This window comes from Haliaeetus leucocephalus, unplaced genomic scaffold (genome assembly GCF_000737465.1).
Source record: "Haliaeetus leucocephalus isolate CR32 unplaced genomic scaffold, Haliaeetus_leucocephalus-4.0 Scaffold140, whole genome shotgun sequence".
NCBI lineage: Eukaryota > Metazoa > Chordata > Aves > Accipitriformes > Accipitridae > Haliaeetus > Haliaeetus leucocephalus.
In genome coordinates, this window is record NW_010972576.1 from 10070232 (window position 1) to 10082394 (window position 12163).

At 38.4% G+C, this 12163-nt stretch overlaps 1 protein-coding gene across 2 annotated transcripts in view; it reads left to right on the forward strand.

Annotated features, from left to right (window-relative positions):
* Nucleotides 1-12163, forward strand: part of PDLIM5 (PDZ and LIM domain 5) — a 134171-nt gene that overhangs the window by 80871 nt on the left and 41137 nt on the right. For both annotated transcript variants that reach the window (XM_010586167.1, XM_010586168.1), the window contains exons 6-7: nucleotides 592-764; nucleotides 2417-2453. In XM_010586167.1, coding sequence (XP_010584469.1) covers nucleotides 592-764; nucleotides 2417-2453 — 210 coding nt within the window. The remainder of the gene's footprint in view (nucleotides 1-591; nucleotides 765-2416; nucleotides 2454-12163) is intronic.

The window sequence follows — 12163 nt, forward strand, 5'->3', positions numbered from 1 at the left end:
CTTTACCAAAACAAATTCCCCTCTCATCCCTGTAAGGAAATCGCTGTGAGTTTAATCTAAGTATGGGAGTTCTGTGCTGTGGTTTTGGTGGTAGAATGAGAATATTACTATTAATTGGATTTCAGTGCCCTTTCCCACAAAACTAATTCAATAGAATAATTAGCTGCGCTTCTATTTCCACTTTCTGACTTTATTTCTTGTTTTCTTTTTTCTTTTTCCTGTTCATGCTCGGAAAACTTTCTCTTGCTGTCTTACTCTGTCATCTCCAAGGAAAAACCCACCCAAACGGTAAAGGCTTAAACGTGTAAATGTCTTGATAACACTGTCTTTTACTGTTTCAAATGTTTCAGCAGTGAAACAAGGAAAAATATTTCAGTTGGGTTAGAGTAATTATAAGACTGTGTTTGGTTCGGAGAACTGAATCTGTGTTCAGGTGTGCCTGTAGAGCTCACTGCTGCACATCTGCATTCAAATGCAGAAGCTGCCTTTAAATGCTGTGAAAAGTCACAGTTCTGCCCCTGTCTTTGTAGCTACCCCAACCCAGGTGGTCTCTGAAGCTTTTCACTCACTGCTTTCTCCTCCTTAACACAGCCCCCCACGGAAGCACATTGTGGATACCTATACAGAGTTTTACCACACACCCACCCACAGCGATGCCAGCAAGAAGCGACTGATTGAAGACACCGAAGACTGGCATCCCCGGACAGGCACCACCCAGTCCCGCTCTTTCCGCATCCTTGCCCAAATCACTGGCACTGATCATAGTGAGTAGTTTGGTGTAAACGAAATAAAAGTAATGGCCTTGGACAGATAGGTGTTTTTAAAAGTTGGGGGCGGAGGGAGATAATAGCATGGTTTAGTGGGCATGGTTAATGGTTGGACTCGATGATCTTGAAGGTCTTTTCCAACGTAAATGATTCTATGATTTTATGATTCTATGATTCAGTCACATGTCTTGCATTTTTCCCAATTGGATAATAAATCCAGTAGACAGAATTTTGATGAGCTCTTTAAAAGAAAAAAGTTTGAGAAGACTATAGTAGGAAAATATTTTTGTAAAACTCCAGCAACTGCTAAATAGTTCAGGCCATATTCATTACTGGACATTATTCCTGATTGAGTTGAATATTAATGTATTCTAGATAAATCTTTAAAATTTCCATTTCTACTCCCAAAGATATGGGCAGGTATGTATTTGTTGTTTCTTTCCCCTCCTGTATAACCAAAATGGTAATGTTCCTGTTAAAATTTAATTCTCCAGAAAAATTAAGGTGTTTTCAGGCATGTAGAAAATCTTTGACAGTCATACAAAAGTATGTGATCTGCAATGATTTAACCAATCAGAAGCATAAATCCATAGTTCCTCAGTTTATTCCCACATCATGTTTCCATTCTCTGCTCACGCTATGATGTGATTACATGTACTGTGAACTGGAACAAGATGATGCAGAGAAGGTCATTCCCAGTCATATAATTTTGTGGTAAGACTTCATATTGTGCTGTCAGTTATAATTAATTGGATGAGATCTGTAATGTTGTGTAAAAGCCATCAGAAGTGCTATCAGGAGGTTTGAGCTCAGTTATGTTCAGACTGAGGCAGTTTAATGCAGAGGTGATTATTTCATTCTTCTGCTTTTCACAGCTAGTGCTACAATAAAGAAGGCAGTGAGGAAAACAGACCCCCTTCCCAGGGGCAGATTTGATTAAACCAACTATTGATTTTCTGGTAGAATTACTCTAGAAGCCAATGGTAACATGTCCCCAAATAAGGATTATTGTCCCTGCATGATAAATCTTCTGAACTTGGGCAGTTCCTTGATTGTTTTGTGGTCCTGCGTTGTGCTAATCTGTTAATGGATCATTGTCTATCTTTGGATTCTCATCATTAATCCTTGTAAGGGCAGAATGCAAGACCTGAACATCAAATAACATGCCATCGAGTACTGATGAATTAATCAAGTTGACAAATACTAGGTTTGTCAAATTTAAAATCAGGGCTGGGAATTTACATTATCCCGTGTGCAGTCCTCTAGCACCTTGACGGTTCACAGCCTGGCTGCAGACAGACCCTTGGATTATCACCTGATATAAACCCCCAGATGTTCGTCCAAAAGAAATACCTCCCAGCTTCCATTCATCTTCCCCTTCTCAACTCACCTTTCTCAATGCCAATGTGGAGAGTGGGCCAAGGGAAAGGGCAGAGAGCAGCAGAGCCACCTTTCAGCAATCCTGCTGGCAAAGGGGCTCTTGAAGTTTATAGACATACCTCATTTCCACTGGGGTGTATTTAGAATCGAGGAGTCCTAATGAGCCTTGTTGTAATCTCCTGCTCTGGTAAATGCATTGGCACAGGGCAGAATCTCACTGTATGGTGGTACCATGCCTTTGAAAATAAAAATTTTCTGTTTTCTTGCAGTGAAAGAACCAGAACGTGAAGCTGCAAAGAAGACTAAGTGAGTTGATGTTTTCCATTTTTATTACTTTTAATACTTTGCATGTCTTAATTCTTAACTGATAGTGTTTGGTGCATTTGTGTGACATCTGGGTGTTTTAAAAATGTTGCTTCTTTTTTTGCCTTCTACTTCAGCATGTAAAAATCAAGATCTTTTTCTGCGTAGACCGACCTTTTAAAATTTGTTGCAGCAGTCCAGTATTAATGCTTGTGCAGGAGTTTGAGACTTTCCATAAACTTGGACTGATTTGGTTTTCTGTACAAGGTCAGCTTGTTGACGTGTTTCCTCCTCCTAAATCTAACCAGCCATTTTTGATTTGTGTGTGGATCAGATTGCAAGGCATAGCTGGAAAATATTACTGTTCTGGACTGCGAATGAGGGTCAGCTGTCTCCTTCCTTTGGGATAAGTTGTTCAAAATAAGGACCAACCCGTGGCTAAATCTAATGGTTCTTGCAGTCAGTGGGAGTTTTTCTACTGACTTTGCCTAACACTAGATCCAAGTTTTGGGCAGAGAGAAAGGCAATGTGCAGATAGAAATAGTGCATGGAGATTGCATGCTTGCTTGTGAAACTGCTTAAGACAAACTTTCCTTCTTTCTTTCTTTCTTTCTTTCTTTCTTATTTTTCTTCTGTCACTTCTTTCCACAGGGAAAAGGTTCCCATCCACGTCTTTAGCCCCAAATATACAAAATTACGTGACTGGCACCATGAAGTCTCAGCACGTGTTCTTAATGTCCAGTGATTTTACCCAAGTTGCAAAAGCAAAATATAAACGCTTCCTTCCTTTCTTTTCCATTTGCTTTAAAAAAAAAAAAAAAAAAAAAAGAGAGAGAGAGAAAAGAGAACTTATTTCACTAGCCTTACTGCGAGAGAAATTCTAGCCTTTTCTATACTTTTCTAACACTTTCCTACTGATGTATAAAAAATGAGATGAAAATGTTTTTGTGCTAATCACTAGTTGACAAAAAATACGTATTTAAAACAGAACAACTTGGGTGACTGAATCTCCCAATGTGGGGGAGGAGAGATGGCTGTTGCAGTTCTTTTTTTGCCTTAAAGGAGTAATTTGCATTGCTGAGTTTGAGTTACTGTAGGTTGTTAGAAAGCAGAAAATTATGAACAAACGAATAAGAAATTGTATTACTTTGATTTTGGGGCTGGAGGAAGAAGATGAAGAGGGACTGTATCCACTTGTTTCAAGCTATTGTACTTACCAGGATAATTATCTTGGATTTCACTAGATTTTCAGCAGGTCAATTTTAGAGTGGTTGTAAATGTTTTACAATGTAGAGCAAGAAGACAGACTGCTTTTAAGCAAATCAAAAATAAATAATAATAAAAAAAAAATCCGATGTTGTGAATCGAAGTGCAAGCTCAATATAAAGATTCTGCTGCTTAAACTAGTAATATGTTCATATTGTGGAAGACTTAGAAAAAAATGAGCAGAATGTTGCTGTGTACCTGTAAGAGCTTCAACACATCCTCTAACAAGAACAAGACAAGACAGTAGTATTTATTTATTACAGAGTGAAGCTCATAGGCTTTCTTGTGTTTATAAAAGCTTCGTGGCCCTGTGGTTCTCCTGTAAAATAATGTATTATAGTAGCTACACATTCATTAATTTATGCTTTCTGAAGCTTGAAGAGTATTTTAATAAAAGTTGCTTTTATCTTAGCTCTGTCTGTTTTTCTTTCAAGTCTCTCTGACTCCTTGAATAGTCTTCTCGTGCACGGAGCTGTAATTTCATTGCACTTTCACAGATTATAGTAAGAGAAATAATTAAATCCCTGCTGTGTTGTAGAAACAATCCGAATTGTATAAAATTACCACAGTAGTAGAGGTCCTCATCATGTTAAAAATGGGGTATGGGTTTGTGTTTGAGATGAGATTTGCAGAAATCAGTAAAATGATTGACCTTTAGTGGGGGACCACAGAAGTAAGAATTCTGCTATGTAAAACTTGCTCTTGGCTTTTGCAATGCTTATTGAATCAGAGAAGTTTCAAACCTCAAAGGTGAATTGTAAAGAACATATAAAAGCCCAGTCTTTCATAATTGCTTAATGAGAACCATTGCAATTGGTTTGTAGTTTGTGTAGCTGACCTACATGCTTTTCTGATGGAATTGGTCCTGTGAACAGATCGACATCCACTGCAAATGCTTCTGCAGACTTGGGGGCGGGGGGAGGTGGTGTGTGGGGTTTTTTTTATTCCACAACTTGGAAAATTGAAAGGAATGGAGACCTTTGGAAGCATTTTAAGCTTGTGTTTCCTTTTCAGATGGTTTATACTGCTAAACAGTGCATCAGTAGCTTATGCTATTTGTCATTTTATCTTTAGGAAAAGCCAAACAGAAAATGGAGACTTCAGGTAATAGCCAAGTTATCTAACACTAACAGTCACCGATGTGGATGCCTAACAATGCACAGCATAAAGTACAATTAGATTTGCACTGGTAATGATGGACCAAGGCATATCGCATCTTACACACCTTTTGGGTTAACTCCTTAGGGATAGTAGGGGAAAATGTTCACTTCAATAATTTCACTAAAGATTGTTTTGATGAGAAGTGTCAATTAGTTTAATACCCCACCCCCACCATCGTGTAACTCAGTAGTGAGTACTGTGTTACTAAACCCAAGCATGTTACTGAGTGCACATACACCACAATATAATTATTTGATAGAATACTGCTTATTAAAGTAAGAATGTGAAGTAGTGTTAAAAATGTTTTGCTGGGTTTAAGGAATTTTTAGTGAATGGAAAGGAAGATGGGAGTTTCAGAGGGCATCAATGCAATGAAAACTGTGAAAGGATATCACTTAGACTCTCTGTAAAGTTTTCTTCATAAGGGCAGAATGGTTTGACCTTCAAGTATTTTTACGTTTTGGAGATGTCCCTAGGTAATACGAATATCTTCATGTTGGTATTTAACTTACCATTAAGTTTATCTATCTTAACAGCTCTTATCCCTTTGAAGGGTGAGCTGCTTTAGCAAGAAATGGAAGGAGAAGCCTCTCTAAATAAACCAAAGTATAGACGCCTCTGTTTCGATTAAAATTAAACATAGATAGTCATAAGGTCTGTCTATTGAGGATATGAGAATAGTCTGAGAAAGGCTACCAAAATTATTGGTTTCCTATAAATTCATAGTAACAAATCACTAGTTCCAAAAACGTTTTATGAATGTGTAAAATTAATTTCATTTACTGTTTTAAAGATTTCATCTCTTTGCCCAATATCTGCATTGCACAACACTTCTTGACGTTAAATTTTGGACTTTGTTATTGTTTCCAAAACAATGGACTGCTTTTCCATTTGCATGTAGATAACATGCCCTGGCTCATGTCTGATTCCCAGCATACATCTGATCTTTGAAAAAATATTCTGAGTGGTTTTTTATATAAATGAATAAGCTTACATTTAAGAGATCACCTGGAAAGATGAATATGACAAACAATGAAATAGAAACCTCTCTTCCATCTGTAATCTACAGATAAATATCCCAATCTAATAATATCCAACTTTTCAGGCAGGCATTATCTAAGACAAATGCCCTGTGGATTTTTTTTGTTATTGTTTATCCCTAAACTGTAACCCACTAGGGATTTTTTGTGTGGATAAAACATCAGCAGCTGGAAGGACAGGAAATAGAAGTGGAAAGCCCTCTCTGAAATGTGTAAACTGCAACTCTTAAACCAGTTACTTAAAGCTTAGAAAGGCAAAGTCTAGCCTTTATGTAAAGTTTACTTATGTGTTTTAGTAACTAATTAGTTCTAATTCTGCGGCATCCTATCTCCAAGTATGTTTTAGATGTTCACTTTTAACCATCTCCTTTTGAGCAACCAGGTACAGATTTCATTTTGGCCTTAAATTATAGAGCCAGTTCATTGTCCTGGGTGAGAGATGTGTCTGGATTTTCCAGATTTGTAGTTTAGCTAATCCATAGCCACTGGAAAATATTTGTCCCATTCTTGGTCAGTCCTGAAACAACCTGTCATAAATAATGTATTTATTTTTTTCCCCCATGTCATAAATATCTGTAAAGCATACCTGCAGATCTACCTAATGGAGCAGGAGCCCAGGATACCTGTATTAATCTGAATAAAAGCTCTGTAGCTACGCAGACTTTGGAGATGCCACCTGTACCAGAATTTCCATCTGCACCTTTACCATCTATGAGGTCTGCTCCCTTGTCATTCCTAAGTCTGTTCAATAATTTTCAGCACTTAAGGCTCCCTACTTTGTTAAATACTTAATTTTCCATGCTAATATTAAAAAAAAAAGAAAAAAAAAAAGGCAGTATTGCCTACTACTGTTGCTAATTTAGTCTGCTCAAAACTTGTGGTTGTGATTGCTTTCTACCTCGTAGTTTACTTTTGTATTTGTGTATTACAGTGAGATGTCTCACAGGTGCTTTTCTTCAAGTAGAGGGCTTTAAGACAACAATTTCTAGATTTTTTTTTTTTTTCCTATCACAACTGAAAAAAAAAGAAAGGCTATGAAAAAATATTGAGAAATATATAGTCTAACCTTCACAAAACTAATGCGCTAAAAAAGTTGCAGCAAAAAGTATATAAAACTTTGGGAGTGAATCCCCCTAGTACTTGTCTGTTTCTTTTCCAGTATTTCCTAAAAGTTTTCCATTGCATAATGTAATACTAAATGTATGTGTTCCATCTTTGTAAATTTAAAATACTACTTGGCTTTCTGAGTTCATAAGCAGCAGGACACTTCTCAACCTTCACTAAAAGTGTGACACTTCGTAAGTGTATTGTGCATCATTTTTTCGCCCTATTTGTGTTTTGCTATAAGCTCCATGGTTTGGGTTTGGTTTTTTTCCCAATCTGCTAACACTTTCATGCATAGTGTTTCCTGTTCAGCATACTATTGCAATGTGGATTAAAAACCTCTTTCTCCGTGTGTCTCCATTTGCTTTTGTTACTGTGAATGGAGTGAAAACGGTGCTAGACCAGAATGTGCAGCTGCTCTTTTGCCGATAGCAGAGTCCTCCCCTGGCAGTGTCCCCTCTCCCAGACTTTCTGAACACGTTGCTGCAGCAGATCCTGGGAGGTAAATCATTTGGAGGGTGTTTTGCTTCAGTTAACAATCTATCTATATGTTGTTCTAGTTTAGATTTGTCTGTCTTGGGAGAGAGGCGGTTGTCTGTCATTCACTTAAAATAAAATTTATTGATCTGCCATGACTAGGGATTTTTGTGGAAATGGTAGGAGGGAGAAGGAGAAGAGAAATGAAATAAAGCTGAGCTGATTCATGAAGTCTCGTGGATACCAGTTAAAATAAGACACAATATTTAGTGTGTGTTGGTATGTTGTCAGTGAGTATCCACCCTATCACCTGGATGGAGTAACTTTTCAGTGGTCTCAACAACACCAAAGTCAATTCAGGTTTCTTCAACACACAGAAAAGTGCCTTTAAAAATCTATAAATAATTTTTAAATAAGTAGATTATTTCATTCATAGCACTATGTGGTGCTATGATGCAGTCAAAGAAAACTAGATGATTATGTGGCAAATTTCCTGTCATTGGCCTTGGATAGCTTCACTGGCACTTATCTTGGCAGACTGGTGATGTTTTGGAAGTCACCTATGGGTACTAGACAGCGACGGTAATTTTGAATATAAGTGACAGTAATTTGGAGGGTTATGATGCTATTATTGAAGGTCAATAACATTTTCTGATGGCTTGTGTTTCATAGTGCAGGAGTGGTTTTTAATTCCGGGTAAATAGTGTTCATTACACATGCAGAAGCAGAAAGTTACAACACAAAACAAAGCTGCTCCTTTAAAAATGAGAATTGAATGAACAGTGCCTGGTCTTGCCAGGCCCCTAGACGGACTTGTCCTTGTGAAAAACATACAGAAATATACTATTGCCCATACCTGTGTGGGCTTTCTGCAACTAGAAATCTAATACTAAGATTTGGGATTGACAGTTTCCCCTTTAAAACAATAGTCTCAACCAGCTGAGAGAGATGAGGTGAAACCTCACAACAAAACCTGTCAAGTCTGTTTTGTTGCAGTGGCCTTTGAAGGCTTTTTTGATGTCTGGGAGAAGAGGGTACCTTCATGAGCTAGTGTGAGATTAGTCAGGAAGGGATGGTGGGTGATGACAGAGGTTTGCTTGGACAGCAGGCCAGTACCTTCATGGTAAGCTTTGGTTTGAGCCAATACAGAAAAGAAGATTTGATTGAGGTGGTTTCAGCAGCACGTTCTCTTAAATCCCACAAAGCAGATGGGGTGAGTAGTTATGACTCAGCAAAGATGAAGAATACACAGAAAAGGTGTATGGCAATATTCATGGTGTGGTTTGTTTTGTGTGGTTGTGTTTTTTTTTTTTTGGGGGGGAGGGGGGGGGGGGGCAGCTGAGCAGAAAACCTGGGATGAAAAAGGCAGGGGGAAAAGTACTGCTTCAGTAATGGATATCTACCAATGAAACTCTAGTATGATTACACCTGCTGAGCTGCAGATGCCTTGCAGATACTACTACAACTACTGTGTTCTGAGTACCAAGGAGTTCTTACTAAATTCTAGCTCTGGATCTGTGTCCAGGGAAACAAAATTTAAATCTACTCTCACTCAAGACCTATGGCTCTAAGTTTATTATTTGGCAAAATTAACCTAGCAAGAGCAGCTTTAAAACTAGCCACAGGAAATCAGAAAGGACAGCTACGTTCATGGTGGTTCAGGATGAGAGCCAAAGCGTTTATACAAAAAGTCAAAAAAGTAGATGATGAGTATTTTCTACTCAAGAAGGGCAGAAGTCTGAGCAGCTTCTGCAGAGCTGTAGAAGGAAGCTGTAGAATTGAATGTGGGAAGGAGAACATAAATTATTTAACAAAGCTATGTAGTCTTGATTCTTTCCTGAAATCAGTGTAGCAACTATGTTTGGGGTTTATGTTTTGTTACTGAGCTGATGTTGCTGCTTTTTTATAACACCCTTTTGGGTGGGAAATACACCCAAAGCTGATCTCCAACCCCCCTTTTTTGTAAAACGGCAGCTATCAGAAATCCATATAGAGCAATTGGTGTGTCCCATGTCAGACTTTTAGTAAAGCAGAACTGGGCCATCCACAGGTCAGTAGACTTTTGCCACTAAAGCCCTGCATTTGTTGCTGGTGACTGGCACAGGTCTTTATTTTCCTAGTAGGCTCCATCTTGTCTTGGCTGGAGCTCTCTGATTTGTACCACCCACTACTGAACCACCAAGAAGGAGAAAGAGCTTGCTGTGAAATGTATGAAGGATCTGGATTTGATTACTGGATTAAAGTTAGGTTTGCTGCTTATTAGGCAGACTTCATAATATAAAGCATAATGCTTTTTTATTGTAGTTTTAGTTCTTTATTGAAAGCCTAAACTAGTCATATGGTGATACAGCCAACTACTATAATTTATAGTGTATTATTGCTCAATTTCATACATGCAATGTCCTCCTATAAGTTTAACAAAATATTTAAGAGCAATTACAGCCTTTCCAGAAAGCTGCAGAAAGTCGTCTTAAAAAGTCATCCTGGCAACTTTAGACCATGTAAACCACAGAATCTGGCACTTCCTGAGAAATATATAACTAATATAAAGCAGATCCAGTGCCAGCAAGTCTTTAGATTGCTCTTTTATATAAATGCTTTTTACAGTAATACAGACCTACTTTTATCTTTTCTTTCAGTGGAATTATTCCTGATAGTCATAAATACAAAGACTTAGTATTAAATAGTAGGTATTAATCCTGATTTTTGTTGAGCACTTTCTGATTAGTGGACAGCCAAGAATATTCTCTGCAGAAATTGTAATCTCCAGGAGTGATTTCTTCGTCTTTTTCTAGCTACTGCCAAAGCAAATGAAAAATGGAAATACGATGAGTATGTATTTATGTATGTATGAATCAGATTTGGAGTCAGCTTGCTCTCCCTTTGGAGCGTATACCCAGTGTGTGATTTACTCCCTTTATCCTCGCCTTTTTCAAGGCCCTTTTTATGACTTACAAAACTTCACAGAGATGCTGTGTGAAGTTCTGGAGAACTTGAGGGCAGCTCCACAAAAGGGTATAATCTGTGCATACCCCTGTTCTGTCATGAATTGTTGTAACTGTTGCTGTACTCTCCTCAACTCAGACAGACCTCCTTTTTGGCAGGTTTGACATTTCTACATCAATTTTCCTAAACACCTTCCCTCGATTGTAGTGATCATGCAAAAGGGAAATTGCAAAGACAGGTGTTGCTCATTTAATTGGCAAATGAGCATCAGGCTGGGGAGAAGAGGAGGTCTCAGACTGGCCGAACTAAAACTGTCAGCTTTCATGGTTGTCTTGGTTTGGTGACAAGCAAGAGGATGTAAACTATGGGGGGAAAAAATATTGCTTTCCTGTGGTGAACGCTACTTGTCCTTCTGCTTTCTTTTACTTCTGAGAACTTTTGTTTGAGAACCCTTTGGAATCCTTACCCAAGTGCACACCTCATCACCCTGCAATTTTTCAGGTTTTAAATACCAGCAGCCAAGTAGCCACAGTGTCTAAAGTGTCATCTACTTACACTAGGTAGAGTTTCTAATATACTGATTGTGCTCTCTTTCAAGTTTGTTGTCTGTTTTTTAACGACTTTCAACTACCCAAATGGTTGGGTTTTGTGGTTAAACAAGCCTGGTTCTAAGCTCTCAAGCTTCAGCTGTAAAAGTGCTCCAAAGAACCAGTTTCAGCATGGTCTGATTCCTAGGGGATGAATATTTGGTTCATAGGGAAGAAAAAAAAGCCCTCACGTGCTATTTCTTGTTCTTAACAAAAGATTGAAGAACGCCAGCTGGAAAGAGGTGTCCATTACTGTTCAGTATTTTTAATCAAATAAGAGATTTCTTCTCCATATGTTGTCTCATTATAATTGCTTGTGAATTAACATCAACTAGGAAAATAACTGCGGAGTTGCCTGCTCCAGATGCAGCAAGCCTTTTGACAGCTGATAAAGCAAAGTGTGCTGTGGCCATGCAGACCCCCGAGCTCCCCCTGCCCACCGTCACGGCCGTGCGGCCGCCTTCTGCAACCCCACCTGTGGAAACAGCCCCTGGGCTGCCTCCTGCTCCTGCCAGGTGCATCCAAGCCAGCTGTTTTTAAAAAGGCATGATCAGAAACTATAATTTTATAATTTTTAAAAATAATTGTATAATTTATTTTTTACAACTTTATAATTTTATAATTTATTTTTTTAATGATGATGCTGTCAAGATGGAGCAGCTTACAGGTATCTACTGACCATCACACTGCCCTGGAAATTTGCATAGCAATTAGAAATTTGAGTAGCTTTTAAGCAAAAGTTAGAAAAATAATTCAAAAAGTAAAGCGGCCCTTAGATGGAGGCGGAGAAACAAGTCATGGGTAGGTGATTCAGTTGGAAGGTGACTTTGTTGTCAGAAGTTGGTGACGTGGGGTGAACATACAGTGTCAAAGTGCGGAAGAAGGTTTTGGGGGGAAGGCACAGTAGAGTGAGCACAACGTATGATGCTTTGATATTCCACATTTTATTCACCTGGCTTTCAAAGGTTAGTCACCTTTGTCACAAAATGTGTATTTTTGAATTGTCCAGTAGCCTGAAGTTTTTGGAGGAGAATAAAAGCATTAACTTGTGTAGTGACGGGACATCTAGAATACAGTGTTTACCAATAGGGAGAGAGTGAGCTTCCCTCAGTAATTAACTCTGTGGGATATT